Source organism: Epinephelus lanceolatus, chromosome 15, assembly GCF_041903045.1.
Source record: "Epinephelus lanceolatus isolate andai-2023 chromosome 15, ASM4190304v1, whole genome shotgun sequence".
Taxonomy (NCBI): Eukaryota; Metazoa; Chordata; class Actinopteri; order Perciformes; family Serranidae; genus Epinephelus; species Epinephelus lanceolatus.
In genome coordinates, this window is record NC_135748.1 from 33391625 (window position 1) to 33407853 (window position 16229).

The 16229-nt window shown below is 39.1% G+C and overlaps 1 protein-coding gene across 5 annotated transcripts in view; it reads left to right on the forward strand.

The window, feature by feature from the left end:
- LOC117266997 (DNA (cytosine-5)-methyltransferase 3A) overlaps positions 1-16229 on the forward strand; it is a 54482-nt gene that overhangs the window by 35011 nt on the left and 3242 nt on the right. For 3 of the 5 annotated variants that reach the window (XM_078175206.1, XM_078175208.1, XM_078175207.1), the window contains 13 exons: positions 149-307; positions 575-682; positions 2127-2283; positions 2507-2653; positions 4228-4272; positions 4635-4714; positions 4884-4996; positions 8715-8898; positions 8999-9083; positions 9596-9741; positions 11828-11918; positions 12091-12239; positions 12745-12845. In XM_078175206.1, the coding sequence (XP_078031332.1) occupies positions 149-307; positions 575-682; positions 2127-2283; positions 2507-2653; positions 4228-4272; positions 4635-4714; positions 4884-4996; positions 8715-8898; positions 8999-9083; positions 9596-9741; positions 11828-11918; positions 12091-12239; positions 12745-12845 (1565 nt within the window). The remainder of the gene's footprint in view (positions 1-148; positions 308-574; positions 683-2126; positions 2284-2506; positions 2654-4227; positions 4273-4634; positions 4715-4883; positions 4997-8714; positions 8899-8998; positions 9084-9595; positions 9742-11827; positions 11919-12090; positions 12240-12744; positions 12846-16229) is intronic. The other 2 variants (XM_033642538.2, XM_033642539.2) reach the window with 1 other exon arrangement.

The window sequence follows — 16229 nt, forward strand, 5'->3', positions numbered from 1 at the left end:
AATTAGTGATATTGGGCTATATAGATTAAACTGACTTGATTTCACCATCCTAAAGAACAAACAAACTGAAACAGACGTTTGAAAAGGTTTCACTATTATGCCCAGAAGTTAATACAGAGCGGATATTTGTCTTTTATTTTGGCTGCAGGACGGCCGTGGTTTTGGCATCGGTGAGCTGGTTTGGGGGAAGCTTCGCGGGTTCTCGTGGTGGCCAGGCCGCATTGTATCCTGGTGGATGACGGGACGGAGCAGAGCTGCTGAGGGAACCAGATGGGTCATGTGGTTTGGAGATGGAAAATTCTCAGTGGTGAGTGTTTAGAGCCAACGTTAATATTGCTGTCAGGTAATTTTTTTTTTCTTCACCAGAAATGAGGCAAAACAGCCTTTCGTTTATAGTGACAACCACACACTTTATAATGAGCTTTTTTTGTTTTATTTGCCCAACCAGCTGCTCTTTTCCAGAATAAACATAACAGTTATTAATCTCCAGACACTTTTACCTCAACAACACCATTTTTCTAGCTTGTGAAATAAACTATAACATCATTTTCTGAGTTTTTTTTTTCTTTTGCAGGTTTGTGTAGAGAAACTCATGCCTTTAAGTTCCTTTAATAATGCCTTTCACCAACCAACTTACAACAAGCAGCCCATGTACAAGAAAGCCATCTACGAGGTGCTACAGGTGAGTATCAGAACAGTGCTTTTCAGTTTGATGCTGTTGAGCGTATTGCCTCAATCATTATACATTATTATAGTTGCAGTACTTTTTATAATAGCAGATTTTATAGCTACAGTTGCTAATATTGTAACTTTTTAAAACTTACACAGGCCAATTGGTCAATAGCACTGTACACGTTTTCACTTGCTTAAACAATAGTTTGACATTTTGAGAAAATGTGCTAATTCATTTTCTTGCAGAGAGTTAGTGAGAGGGATTGATACTGGTCTCCTATCTGTACCCCAGAAATTAAGTTAAAGCCAATAAGCTTCACTTAGCATAAAGATTACCAAGAAAACCAAGAGAAAACAGCTGGTCTGCCTAGTCTATAGCTGACTAATTAACATGTTGTATCTTGTTTGTTTAATGCAAATGCAAATGCAAACAGAAATTAAAAAAAGAGGTTTCACAGGGACTTTGGTATTGGAGCTATTTCTTCCTATTTAATTTTCTGTAATAAATTGTATGATGTATCTCCCAGCATGTGTAAGTCTTTCCTGAGCATCTATAGCAGTGGTGTAGTCTACATAATACACAGGTATACACTGTATACTCACCAAGAAAGCTCCAGGATTTCCATATACCCATTTTAAATGCACAAGGATACAGAACAACATAGTTCTGTGACAGAACTTTCACTTCAGCTATTTTTATTTGCAAATATGGGGTCAAGAGATGCATAGCATGCAGAGGAACTCTTTCCTCGCCCCCACACTGCTGAGCTCAGCGCGCAACATGTTGTGGTTAAGTAAGCGAGAGTGTGTAGATATATCCGCAGTATACCCACTACAAGAAACTAGACTACACCACTGATGTATAGCCAGAGGCTGTCTATGCACTGTTCATAATACAATGAAAATGTTATTGAGATTTTCTGTAATCAGCACATTCAGATAAAAAAAGTGTAGTTTCAAAATAAAATGCTTAGATGAGGAATAAAAAAAGAAATATGACCCCTTATTGGGACAGCAGTTAGATAAGGTTTTTCGTTGAGATATTGACTGCGCTGAATCATTTAGTACAGTGGTTCCCAACTGCAGAGTCGTGCTCTAAAAGTGGGTCGCAGGTCCATTCTGAATGGACCGCAAGTGACTTGCGAACGTGTCAAGTTTGTAAAAAACACACTTTATTTTTGAAGTACAGTGAATTTACAGCACAAGCTTTTATTCTGAAGTGCTGTTTCCTGCTGTAGAGTGAGTGAATAACAGACAGCGAACTAGCTCAAAGACATGGCCAAAGACAAGCATGATGCTGAACGCATTGAACTTTGTGGACCTTGAACTAATGACTAAGGAGCAATCTGGACCCCATGGCTGGACCAGTTGGGAACCACTGATTTAGTAGATGATCATTTCTTTAAGTATATTAAAGATAATTTTCACTGATAAATGTTTTTATGTGTTTGCAGGTGGCTGGCAGTCGGGCAGGCAAAGCCTTCATGGCCTGCCCCGACAGTGACGAGACAGAAACCTCAAAATCAGTAGAAATGTTGAACAAGCAGATGATTGACTGGGCTATGACAGGATTTCTGCCCACTGGACCCAAGGCTTTAGAGCCACCAGAGGGTAAGAGGAAGTCAGTATTATAAATCTTGTATTGTTAAGCTTTTATCTAAGCTTGTTGCCAGAGTTTTAGGCCTTAATATTGCAAGAAACTTCCCATGTGTATCGACCACTTTATTTAAGCTGTTAATGGACCTCTTCAACTACAGATTTCTCTAATTAAGCAAAAGACTGAATAATTCATGATGCCTGTAATATTAATTGTCTCCCATGCTGTGCACCCCAGAGGAGCGTAACCCATACAAAGAGGTTTACCCTGAGATGTGGGTGGAGCCTGAAGCAGCAGCCTATACGCCTCCTCCAGCCAAAAAGCCTCGCAAAAGCACAGCAGAGAAACCCAAGGTCAAGGACATCATTGATGAGAGGACACGAGGTAAGTTGCCTCATTTATTAGGTTAAATAGGAGTCATGAACTCTAAATTCCTCCCCATGGGGTGGACTCAGCACAGTTGTACATCAGAGTAAGTGGTCAGAGAAGTAGTGTGTGGACAAGACGTCCATTAGAGTGGCAGGTTTAAGACGGGAGTGAGTGATGTGACGAAGCAAAAAGGCTCCAAAGACTATGAATAGATGTTTGGGTTTATTTCCAAACAAGCTTTATTGATATTGCTGTAGGATGGCCTGGCCATGAGTGCCTAATTCAGTAACATAACATCAGTGTTGGCAATGCTACAAAAGCTATTGTTAAAATCTGTTGTTTAACTCATAACTTCAATGGTTTTACATTGTCCACTTATTTATTTCTATGTTTGACTATTTTTGATGCATTTCATAGTTTTGCATTTTATCTGCACCTGTTAAGCACCTTGCAACTCTGATGCCATAAATAAAAAGTTTACTTACCGACTCAAGACTATCTCAGCTGCCTATGTTAAAGCATTTAGCTTTGACGCTCTCTGTATAATTTAGTGGCAGATAACATTATGGACATCACCTCTCATATATTAACCAATTATCTACTCTGGCTCCGACACGTAGTTCTGAGTCAGATCCATTAGCATCTGATTATTTATCCAACTTTGACCTTAAACTGGATGATTTAATGAGTGAAGAAAAAAAGTACTTCAGACACATTTAACGTACCTTTTACTTGTACAGGTAATAATTTAGGTCCATCTTGCCTGAAAAACAAGTAGCTATTATGGATTTAATGCCAAACTGGACCCCAAAATGTCTCCTTTTTTTTAAAAAAAAAAATTCTCTTTTAATAACAGCTTTTCCTAGAATTTGGTGTACCACAGGGGTCACTTTTGGGGCCCTGTGGTTCCTAATTTACAGAAATGACAAATGTTTGTAAATAAACTTTTTACGTTTTATTTTGCTGGTGACATTTCATTCTCAGAGAAACATAAGAACCTTCATATTTATCATTTACAGTAGATATTTCCTTTAATTTAATTCAATAAAGCTCACACATATCCTTGAAAGCTTAAAAGCTCTGATGTTCAACATTTTTGCAGTATTTTCCACTGCAAAGGGCAGCTAATAAAAAATACCTTTAATGACTACCCAAAACAGAAATATCAATATCATCAGCTACAGCCTGCATTCACAAGAACATAAATGTCCATTTTTTCCATTTCAGATATGTGTTAATCTGGATTTCAGTTCTTTTTTTCAAGTTTTTGAAATTCCTGGTTTCAATCTATTAGCATATCTTCATCTGATTTGTAGAAGAAATATCTTGTGTGTATATATGTATGCACAAATACAAATTTTAGACCATGTATAAGAACAACATAGTTTTGGATTTACAGAGATGGTTGCAGGATGATCATTGTAGTTATATTGTTTTTTTCTTTTAATCTGTGTGAATAAACAAACCAAAGTAAAATTGGAGGTTGAAAAGAGACCAATTTTGAACTGTTGACCTTACAAATATTTTGTCGAGTGGGGATCTTGTTGACCTACATTTCTCATCGAGTGTATCATGTGTTGTATTTTCAGAACGGCTTGTTCATGAAGTGAGACAAAAGTGCCGCAGCATAGAGGGTAAGTGATGTGTGCTCTGTGCTCTCTAGCTTGTAGCAGCACCAGGGGGCCTCTCAGGGGATGAACACCCAGATGCCTTACACTTGCCCTTGTTGCTGACAAGCAGAGCAGCAGAAATGTATACGTCAGTGTTAATAATACCACCGAAGAGTCAAGATGTAGAAATAACATTTACATAATTTTTGCTGGCTCTCTTGTGAGTTCTCTCAAAATACATCAGCTAAGCTCATTAGATCTTCACCTCTGTCACAGCTGCTTAAATAATTTCATTGAAGTGTGAAGCTGGGAGCATGGCAGCAGCAGAGTTTACACCTCTCTGACCCCCCCTGTTAAACACTGACATACTGCATTTCTGTCTACAGACATCTGTATCTCCTGTGGAAGTCTGAATGTTACCCTTGAGCACCCGCTGTTTGCTGGGGGAATGTGCCAGAGCTGTAAGGTAAGCTGTGATAGAGGTCAAAAGTTTGGGACTCGGCTCCAACAACTGTGTCGTAAAAAATACAGCTCCTTTCAAAGCTAATAATAAACTGGATATATTTCAAGCAGATGTGAAATTTTGATTTATAAACATGTTAAACTGCTCTCCTTTTTCTACCTCCTTTGCACAGAACTGCTTCCTAGAATGTGCGTATCAATATGATGACGATGGTTACCAGTCATACTGCACTATCTGCTGTGGAGGACGAGAGGTGCTCATGTGCGGAAACAACAACTGCTGTCGGTGAGGTTTCTACTGGATTCTACTGTGTAATGAAGGTGGTAATAGCAGCCACAATACCCACAATGTCTTCATCAGGCATGTAAATGTAAATCATGACAGCATCTTTTGCACAAAGAAGCAATACACTGTATGTGTGTTCTGTGAACAGTGGTGCCATAGTGTGTAAGAGTGCAAGGTCAGGTTGCATCTAAATGTACTGCAGATCTTAATCAGATTTCCTTGAAATCAATAAAGAACATGGAAACGTATGTGTTTACATCCACTACTGCCATGCAAATATTAGGAGTTGAATACATCAGAATAATTGTTAATGGCAGTAATTCTCCTGGCAGTAATTCTCCAGTTGGATGCCATTAAACTGTTGCAGAAGAATAGAGGGTGCAAGGCATTTCCTCCCCTTTTTTTGTTCCCAAATTGAATGATTGATTGCCACATGGCAGCAAGATCATCTTACATATTTTCAGGGCTATAGGAGTACATGCTATTACAGTCCAAGATGGTATAGGAAATAAAGTGTTTTTGCGTTTACTTAGCATTCTGAAGTAAATGTTGATTGCACAATGTAATTGCCATAGGATAATGACATCATTGGCCTTCATATTGGTTCCCTATAAGCCAAGCTTTCATTATGCAATTCTGTCTGCCACCGGGTACAATCTCCCAGGAAAAATGAAGGCTTGATTATAGTGCAAAGGAAGTGCGACAACCATTGCGAGAATAAAACAGAAAGAGTATAACACTTTTGTTTTCTCTGGTAGCTATCAGTAGCTACCCGCAATTGTTACCAAAGGGTATCAATGTACATTCTTATCCCCGGTAGGAAAAATGAAGGACAGTTGAACAACCAAAATAACTGTGCACACTCTGAGGAAAACCGAAAGTAATCTGGTTAGGGGGTGGGGTTGTTGTAAAGTTGTCTGTCTCTACTTTGAATAAATAAAAATAAGTCACATATACAGGAGTGAGGGACCCAGTCCACCATGAAATGAAAAGAAAGCCTGTCACAATGGGTTCTATGATCTTCATGTGGGTCCAAAAAAGGCCCCAGGAGGAAGTTTCATCTTCCAAGTTACTTTTAAAATCCACTGTTCATAGCCTCAGAGGATGCTACTGAATTCCAATCTGTCAAACCTGGAACTTATTTCTGTAGGCTGTAAAGAAATCTACCATAAAAACTGAAAAAGCACATCTTCATACAATATGTCTGGCATGTTAGATCTGTTCCCAAAATAAAAACAAATGACGAGTTACTGAACCAAACCATCCAGCCAGAACTTCCATAACTTTCATCTACAATGACTAATGAACATGGCCATGCATAATGTGGGAAAGTTCCCTCATCCACTTCCATTGTGTGAACTTGCAGTAGATACTATACAATTTCTAATCTGTAAATATTTCCTATATTCTTTACCCAGGAGATAAATTGTTCAGTAAATTTCAATGGCACATAAATACACCATCTGCCTCTAGGATAGTTGTTTTTCCAATATAGATTGCAGGATTGTGCCATAACTGCATATATTAAACACATAATAGAGGCTTTGTGTTGGTGTCACAAATCTGGTTGCAGTAATGATCACATATTATATAAAGTGTGGTTGCATGCCACTTCAACAGACCACTGGTTATAGTCTGATAAAGTATCCTTACACAGACTATGAGACTTCAGTTTAGAAAAATACTATTGAGAACAGATTGAGTCACACTTTGGACGAATCACTAAACAATGATTTGCTCTGTGTTTAGATGATGGCATTTGACATTTAAATGACATTTGGATGATAACTCATTGCCCCTAAAAACCTATAAACTAGGCTTTGTGGTTGAACAAAGACTGATGCTGCAGTTGGGTGGTCTGTTTCTGACCTATAATTGATTTAGAAACTGATCTGGTGGGGAAAGAGCTCTTTATTTGTTAAACAGCCTACTTTAAAGGATTGGTTTATGATAGTCTTACTTTTTGTCATTGTCTGCCCAATAAAAGACAGCAACCAACCAATTTTCAGTCATTTTTGACTTTGCTTTTCTGTTTGTGGCACTCAGCCCCAAGCCCTAATGATAAATCTTAATAAAATGGATCACCATCATGTACAGTTTCTTTTTGTAAAAAAAAAAAATACATGCTTAATAATGTCCTTAGACAGCAGGGCATTGTTATTTGTGCAAACATTACTATGAGCAGAGTAAATAGTGCATTTGTTGAGAGATATTTTCAGCTGCACTAATCTAATCTAGTGCTCTGGTGAGTATTTACAGCAGCATGAATGACTCAAAATAAACTACAGTGTTCATTGTACTGAAGGAACCCCTGTGCTACAGTGTGACTCACTGATGTACTTTTAATAGTTTTTGGACAACACTGGTGCGCTACGGCACAAAGGGATAATAACTATCAGGCTGTGACCTCACATACTTGTTAGCAGGATCGATTAATTGCTTTTTCATGTGTTTAATCATGCGTCTCTAACAAATTAAAACACGGCGTTGGGTAAACATGGGCAACCTGATATTTGAGTGTACAGATTTTGTAACACCCGTGCTTTTAATAATCCTTGGGGAACTCTTTCTTTAGATGAAAGGGTGTCTTAATGATGCCCTTAGTTTCAGAAGGGCACTTCACTGATTTTCAACCTGCTTTGTAGCAAAACAGGCTGTGTAACTGAACTGGGGTAAGCTTCTCTCCATCTAACCAGTGCCTAGACATCGCTCCTCGCCCCCCAGCAAAACTCTGCCAGCCATCATAATTGACATAATTCACGTCATCCAGCAGAATTTGCTTGCTCTTGGGCTGTTGCTCGAACTACAGGCTGTACTTCTGAATTTTCGTATTGTAACACAAAGAGTGTAGAGGTAGATCAGGAGACAGACAAGCCCAACCCCCGCCCCCCAACTCGGAAATACATTTAAACAGTAGCGCTAACTGAGCACATATCAAGATTGTGTCACTGTATTGTCTATTTCTTGATTACAATGTTTTAGAAACATATTTTGGTGCTGTGTTTAGCTGTAATAGCGAGAGTTTGTGAACAGGAAGTGTGCAGCATACTGTTTGCTGCACAGTGAAAATGGAAGCCAAAAAAACTGAGATCAAACGGTGAAACTAGACAGCGCTAATCAAATATAAACCAAGATTCTGCTACTGAGTTGCCTATGTCTCACCTGAAATGTTTTCAGAAACATGTTTTAGCTTTCTGTTTAACTGTAATACGAGATCGTTTCTTGCTAGCCGGCCACCATTGTTTCAAACAGACGTATCTGTATTATGTCACCCACCAGCGGGAGTCTATATTGGTCTGGTGCGACACAGTGCTTTCTGGTAGTTGTAAGAAGTTTTCTCCGTCTTGAAAAAAGGCACCCCTTTTCTCTGTTTTCTCTGGTTCTGTTGCACCAATTTAAAAAGTATTTGCGTCTTTCTACTGCAAAGACATCCTAGTTTTATTAAAAGGCCATCTTTCCAGCAGTCAAATAAGTCTTTGAAAAGAATTCTTGAAGAACCCTTTCTTAAAAAAAGGGTTCTTCAGATAAATGGTTCGAGGTAGAACCTCAGCCCTTTGGGAAGAATCCTTTTGGAGCCCTTATTTCTAAGAGTGTAGTTTAGAAAAGCCACTCACATTTGATTGATATTGACATGCAACAACTCAACCCTATCTTCTACTAGTTACTAGATAGACATATCATCCCTTATACTAAATAACCTCCTTGACCCTGTGTTTAGGTGTTTCTGTGTGGAGTGTGTCGATCTCCTCGTTGGACAAGGAGCAGCACACGCAGCCATCAAAGAGGACCCCTGGAACTGCTACATGTGTAGTCAGAAGGGTGTGTTTGGTCTACTGGGGCGTCGCACTGACTGGCCCAGCCGTCTCCAGCACTTCTTTGCAAATAATCATGACCAAGATTTTGTGAGTAATGGACCCTCAGGCTATAAATCCCACTGTCTGACAGCGGAGTCTTTTTTCCTATGTGTCTAATTTTCTCCCCCCTTTCCGTGTTGTATTTCAGGATCCACCAAAGCTTTACCCCCCGGTCATGGTGGAGAAGAGGAAGCCCATTCGTGTCTTGTCGCTATTTGACGGCATAGCAACAGGTTAGACAAGTAGTGGATCGCCTTTAAGTCTGTATGAAATGTTCTGTTTGTATCCATTTACAACAGATGACCCCTTTTCTGTACTGAGTGCATCGTTTCCTTATCATTTTGGTCACAGTAAAAGCAAAGTCATCCTTTTAGCCAACTTCCATGTCATGATATATAATCTCATCGCACAGTAAATAATTTTAATTTTTCACTTTTTACAGTGGGTTCCTTGTGGTAACTTTGTTATTTCAAGAACACATAATATAATTTCTAATAACACCATCATAGTCATTGTAAGATTTTATCAGTCAATTTGGGAGTAATATCAAAGCATTATATTGACAGGGGAAGACTGATGTGGGTTGAGCATGTTTCAGGAACTGTGTGAATATTAATGGAGGATTTGAGTGGTAATTTTCAGTACTGCTCGACATATGTCAGACACAGCTTGTTTTGGAAAAATCTTGAAGGGTTTATCTATAGTTATCTATGTTCTGTCTGACCTTTGACCCCATTCTGTGCAGGGCTGTTGGTGCTAAAAGAACTTGGCATCCAAGTGGATCGCTATGTAGCTTCTGAAGTGTGTGAAGACTCCATCACTGTGGGTATCGTCCGGCATCAGGGTCGCATCATGTATGTTGGCGATGTGAGGAACGTCACACGCAAGCATGTGAGTTTGATTTTTTTTCTCTGCTTAGGGTTGTATGAAGTGTGCTTGCATGGTCTTTTTTTCAGTTGTACTATGCTTCACATGCATACATGGAGGTGGCGTATACAACAGTAGTAAATCACTCTTATTAACTGTTTTGACATACACTGATTTTTTAAGTCTTACATGCAGGAAATGAGCATTTATTGAATGACTGAGTTATAGTTAGCTATGACTACATATGTGTTGCTAAGCAACCGCAGAAATCCTGCTTGAGTATTGATTCTTGCATGTTCCTGTACCAAAACAGAAACACACATTCATCAAAAAGAGAATCTGTGCAGAGAAGGGGAAGGAAAAAGATGAAAAATGCTCTATTTGAATGAGATGGTGAATGGAGGCATGAAGGCAACACAGACTATAAACTCGACTACAGTACAGTACAGTACGACTCCAGTTTTAAATATGAAACATGTTTGAAATAAGCAGCTACTGAATCGGACGCCCAAGTATTTCAATTTCTCAACACCACATACTGTATCATTTGATCTCCTAATGGTCAAAACCAACTGACCCAGACTGAAACAGACTGAGTCCAGGTTGAATCAATAAGTGGAGATGCCCAAATCATATTTATAATCGGCCCAGCAGTTCTCATGTGTATCCCTACATTAACAAGCTCTACCACAGCAGAAGGTAGTTGAGTCTCTGGTGTCGTTAAACTATATTAAGAATGATTTTTATTGTAAACAAAAAAAAAAAAAAAAATGCCCCACTTATCACCTTAATCATAAAATAGGGCTCCAATATACATAGAAATACCCCCGATTAGGATGTTTTATGTTTCCCTGCTGGGAATGCTGGTAAGATATACAGTTGTTTACAGCAACTGCCTTGCTTTAGAGAGACGTTATTTAGCATTTTATCTCAGGCTTAACAGTTCCCTCTCTATTTCTGTCAGAGTACAGCGCTGCTCTGATGACGTCATTAACAGCTGTACTATTAATATTTAGGTTAATTGTTTCTTCTAATGATTTCTCACAGCATGACTTGAAGCTCTGCAGGGTAAAAAAATCTTTTTCCTTTTTTTGTGAATAAAATGCCTGCAAACAGAGTCAAACACATTAACCTGATATGATAAAATTAGCGATTATCGCAAGTTTGTGCAGTTTTTTTGTCTGTTTTGTTTTTTTGACAGCTCAAAAAGACGCCTACATGGTTGCAAGTCCAGTGTATATGTATAATTAAAAAGAACACCAAGGAAAACAAAAACAGCCATAGGACTTCTTTATATTGTGGTTTTTGTTGTTGTTTAAGTACACTGTAAAAAAGCTTTTACAGAGTTGTAAATAAGACCCATGCATATCCTTTAAATTTTAATTAAGTATATTAGTCAGCAAGTCAAACAATTCATTTGTAAATTATACCTACTCTACCTATTAGTTAATAGTAACAACGACAACAGTAAAAAAGTTGCACCTGAACACACCACAAAGACTACAGCCAACAGCTAACTAGCCAACTAACTTAAACACAAGCCAACTAACAGTCAACAAAGGAAACCACAAGACCAGAGCCCTAGAAGTCGGAGTTTCATTTTGGCTTTAAACATGACTGGATTTAAGAGAGTTTGGTGAATCTGATTTGGAAAACTACAATGAAGTCTCATCAAAAAATGTAGAAGAAGTTTAGGATAAGAAAACAAAAATATTACTGCATGAGACCCAGCAGAGGGTCTTCTTTTCTCACACTGGAGAGCCAAAGAGAGGTAGACACTAACTCTCCCAAACATAAAATCTGTTGTCTTTCTTTTGCCTGACAATCCAGGTCCCTAATATGCCAGATCCACAATTTACCAACATCATATTACATTATTCCTGGCCACTGACATTGCAAAAGTCGCATTGCCTCATTATGAAAGTGCATGAACTTACTTAAGTAAGAAGCTGGAGACTAGAGCACAATGAAGACATTTTTAAAGCATCCACCAGACTCTACAAAGGTTAGGGGTTCAATGCTGCATCACTTCATATTACAACGTGTCATTATCTATACTGATTCTGTCTTTATCTCTGTGTTTCTGACTCTGTATCTTATCTGTATACAGATACAGGAGTGGGGTCCCTTTGACCTAGTTATTGGTGGAAGCCCATGCAATGACCTTTCTATAGTCAATCCTGCTAGGAAAGGTCTTTATGGTAGGTTAACTGTTCACTGTTAAGACTTTCTTTGTGATGTTATTTTGAATCAAGATCCTGTCAAATATCGACAAGTTGAATATCTATCTATAACAGACAATTCACCAAAAATCATCGGTATGTGCCCCTTACTATACTTCAGCACTGTTCAGTGATTGTTTCTCTCCCACAGAGGGCACCGGACGCCTGTTCTTCGAGTTTTACAGGCTGCTCCACGAGGCTCGGCCAAAGGAGGGGGAGAGCCGGCCTTTCTTCTGGCTCTTTGAAAATGTGGTTGCCATGGGTGTCAGCGATAAGAGGGACATATCTCGCTTTCTAGAGGTCAGCTTCTCTCTGTCCATTGAACTTGTTCCTACAGATTTATCTAATCCTTCAGATCATAACTTCTATGAACTAGTTAAATCTTTGACTGTAGTGTAGATACAGTATGATGTGACTCCAGTGAGACAAGGATTGATGGCTTATGAATGCCCCCTTGTGGCACTAATTCATTAACTTTAGAAAGAGAACATGAGAAGAGAGCACTGACTCTTAATCTTTATTATAGTTCTGATGTGCTATGTTTAATGTGTGACCTGTCACTTTGTTTGGCTTTTGAAACCCTTTAAATGTTGGGATAATGTGTGCATTGAAGCTGACTTTTTGGACATTTTCACCTGACCCTAGATTAATTTTTACATCAGTCAAAACTAAACAAACGATTTTTTTTAATACCAGTTATACTGTGCTATCAAACTCTACTTCGCTGTACTGTGATACACTCTGTGGAGAAGTGCATCTTACCTTGGATTCAGGTGTCTTTTCCTCTGCTTTATTTGGATTTCAGTGCAACCCAGTGATGATCGATGCCAAGGAAGTGTCTGCTGCCCACCGCGCCCGCTACTTCTGGGGTAACCTTCCTGGCATGAACAGGTTGGTGTTTGAATGGTGAGGGAAGCAGCAGCCAGTGTTCTACACAAGGAAGGAAATAACACTTACCCTAATCAAGATAGTGACTATACCAGTCATGTAGTAACCAAATCAAACAAATGATTTCTTCAGACTTCAGAATCAGGATATGTAACTGACCATTAGCAAACGTTAAATGATGACATAACCTGCCACCTGAACCTCTTGGCTCTTGTTTCGACTTAAAGGCAAGATTACTCTGTCCCCCCATTCAGGGATTGTACCTTTAATACAAAATGGGGAGGTGAAACTCCCATCTTTAAGAGGCAATGTAAAAGGGGTTACAGAGATAGAAAACATCTGCTATTATAGCAGCATAAGAGGAGATGGAGCCATTATGGAAAAATGTGGAAAAAGCCCTTAGCCGAACATTAACTTCACTTAGTAAAATGGAGGGCAGCTCAAATATCAGATGTTTACCCATCTATAGGACTGAGCCATCTTTTGATCTTATTGCACTGCCAAATGTAGTAATAGCAGGCTAAAGTACATTGAGTGCATTACCTTGTCACAGCCTGCCTCATCCTAGTATTGGTACTGGGAGGCGGAGTACTGAGAGTGCTGGCTGGTGTGCTCTCTGTTCTGCTCACTTCAAGCGATGCGGTTAGGGATGGGGACAGCTCCCAAGCTAACAACTGCACAAAAGCCCATGCTGCTGCTGTTTTGGCTTGAGTCAATAGCCCCTGTCAAAAATACATTCTATTTTCAATAATTTAATAACATTAAAGGCACTGTATGTAAGAATGTGGCCAAAACGGTTACAGCACTCAAATTCAAAATACTGCCGCGAGTCGTGTCCGCCCCCCCTCCCCTACAGATTCGAGGTTGCTGGACAGTGGCACGCTGGAGGCTGATTTGTTTGCCCATGGGCGGCTGCCGTGGCAGGGTCGCGACGCCGCGTCCTTGATCTTCGGTTTTCCAGTGGACCGTTCGAGCAAGTCCGGCTTCTCTGCTGCTAACGCTGCTGCCGGGATACAGCGGAGGAGCCGGCCGCTAATGCTATATACCGGAACACTGCTAATGCTGCTTGCCGTGCTGCTGTAGCTCAGTCGTAACTGTTGCTGAGACTCTACTGACTGCCTGACTGGTAGATGGCGGTGGGTGGCGCAACAGGCCAAAACACAAATTCAAAACATAAACATGATTTGCGGACCGTAATTTTTTTTTTTTAAATGCGAATATTCTGGCTGTACTGTTGTTGTTGGTGAGATCAATATGTTATATGAACATTATTCCTTAGTCTCTGTGACATATTAGGAGGATTTTACGACTATTTGTTTTAGATTTCTTACATATAGCTCCTTTAACTTCATTACAGTGATGGAATGTAACCAAGTATATTTACTCAAGTACTGTACTTAAAGGACCAATGTGGGGGATTTAGGGGGATCTGTTCACAAAAAATGAGGTATAATGTTTATAATTATGTTTTTATTAGTGTAAAATCACCTGACACTAAGAATAGTCATGTTTTTGTTGGCCTAGAGTGAACACTGGCTCTGGTTACCTGTTACATGCTTGGAAATAGAGAGCCAAGGGCAGGTATTCACTCGGTTGCATTCTGTAACCTTACCACTGGATGCCAGTAAATCCTGCACGCTATACACTGTTACTGTAATAACAGTGTACTGTAATTTTGAGGTACTTGTACTTTACTTGAGTATTTCCAATTCATGCAGCTTCACACTTCTTCACCACTATATCTCAGAGGCAAATATTGTACTTTTCACTCCACTACATTTGTCTGACAGCTTACTTTTTTTTTTTTTTTTTTTTTTTTACATCCCCTTCCTGTCCAGTTAAACTACACATCAACAGATCTGCTGATTTTGAATGTTTGTGATAAACTGAAAGGATGAAGGGCTCAGAAGTGATGAACTGAAACATGAAGGGCTCAGAAGGGTGGGAGCCTTTCTGTACAAAGTTTGCATGCTCTCTCTGTGATGCATGGGTTTTCTCCAGGTACTCCAGCTTCCTCCCACAGTCCAAAGACATGCAGGCTAGGTTAACTGGTGACTCTAAACTGGTCATAGGCAGCAATGTGCGCATGAACTATTGTCTGTGTTTATGTGTCAGCCCTGTGATAGTCTGGCAACCTGTCCAGGGTGTACCCCACCTCTCGCCCAGTGACAGTTGGGATAGATGTGTTTGTTTAAGTGAAAATTATCCTACTTCTTAAAGCAAAGTAAACTATTTATAAACCCTCTTGGGTCAGCTGGAAAATGCCATCTCAAAGCTTTTAACAGGGTTGTTTTTCTGACAACATGAACAGTTGACTCTTTAGAGATGCATAGTTCTCACAGGACAGCCATGCTATTAACATATCATACAAAAAGATGCATTGCTGTAGATTAAACTACCCAACAGTATATAAAAGAGATACAATAAGCACAACTTTTGACATCTAAAGCGATACAGTGCAACATATACATTAATGAAGCAGTAATATTAATGTCAAAAAACCATATACAGTAGTAAAACACTTAAAGGAAATATTTGAGTACTTTTGATACTTAAAAGTACATTTTGCTGGTAAGAGCAAACTACATAGTTTTACCTTAAGGTTTTGAATGCAGGACTTATGTTTATATATATACTTATATTTGAGTATCTTCACAGTGTGGGATTAATACAAATAAAGAATCTGAATACTTCTTCCACCTCTGCTTTCTTCCATGCAGGATGTAACTTGGCCAAACAGAAAACTCACCAGCATGCGCAGACCTTAGAAAACCGTTAACTGCTAGCTAGTTAGCTTATGTAGCTAGCTAAACGACACTTTAGTCGACGTAAAAGGTGTCAAATAATTCTTTAACTGACGGAGCTAATGTCAAAACTTCAATAAATCATGTAATTCAAAAACATTTAATTACTCACTATAAGGTGGTAACAGCTTAACGTGATAAGTTTCACTTACACTCAGGGGGTCGCTAGCCGAGGTGAGGTTGGCAGCTACGCAGCAGTTTGATTGCGCAGATGTAACAGTATTTTTAAATCACCCTCGAATATTAGCTCACGTGATTGGCTGAATCGGAGGGAGACATCTGATTGGCTACAGATAACTCATTAAAGAATGAAGTTGTGAATGGAGGAGTAGCAGTTAAGTTCACACACAGATTCAACAGTCTGCATACAGATGTAATAACAGCCAATTATGGTGTGGATGAAAACTGCAAATACTTTTCCATGCATACATTTGTTTATTTATTTAAAACCAGAAAAAAACGAATGTCCATTAGAAATATGTATGTGAACTTCCTCTTTTAATATATGGATGTCTTTTTTTACATTTATATACAATATAAAATTTTGTGTGTGTTGAAAAATATTTTTGTGGAGAGAGTCACTTATATTTAATCACAA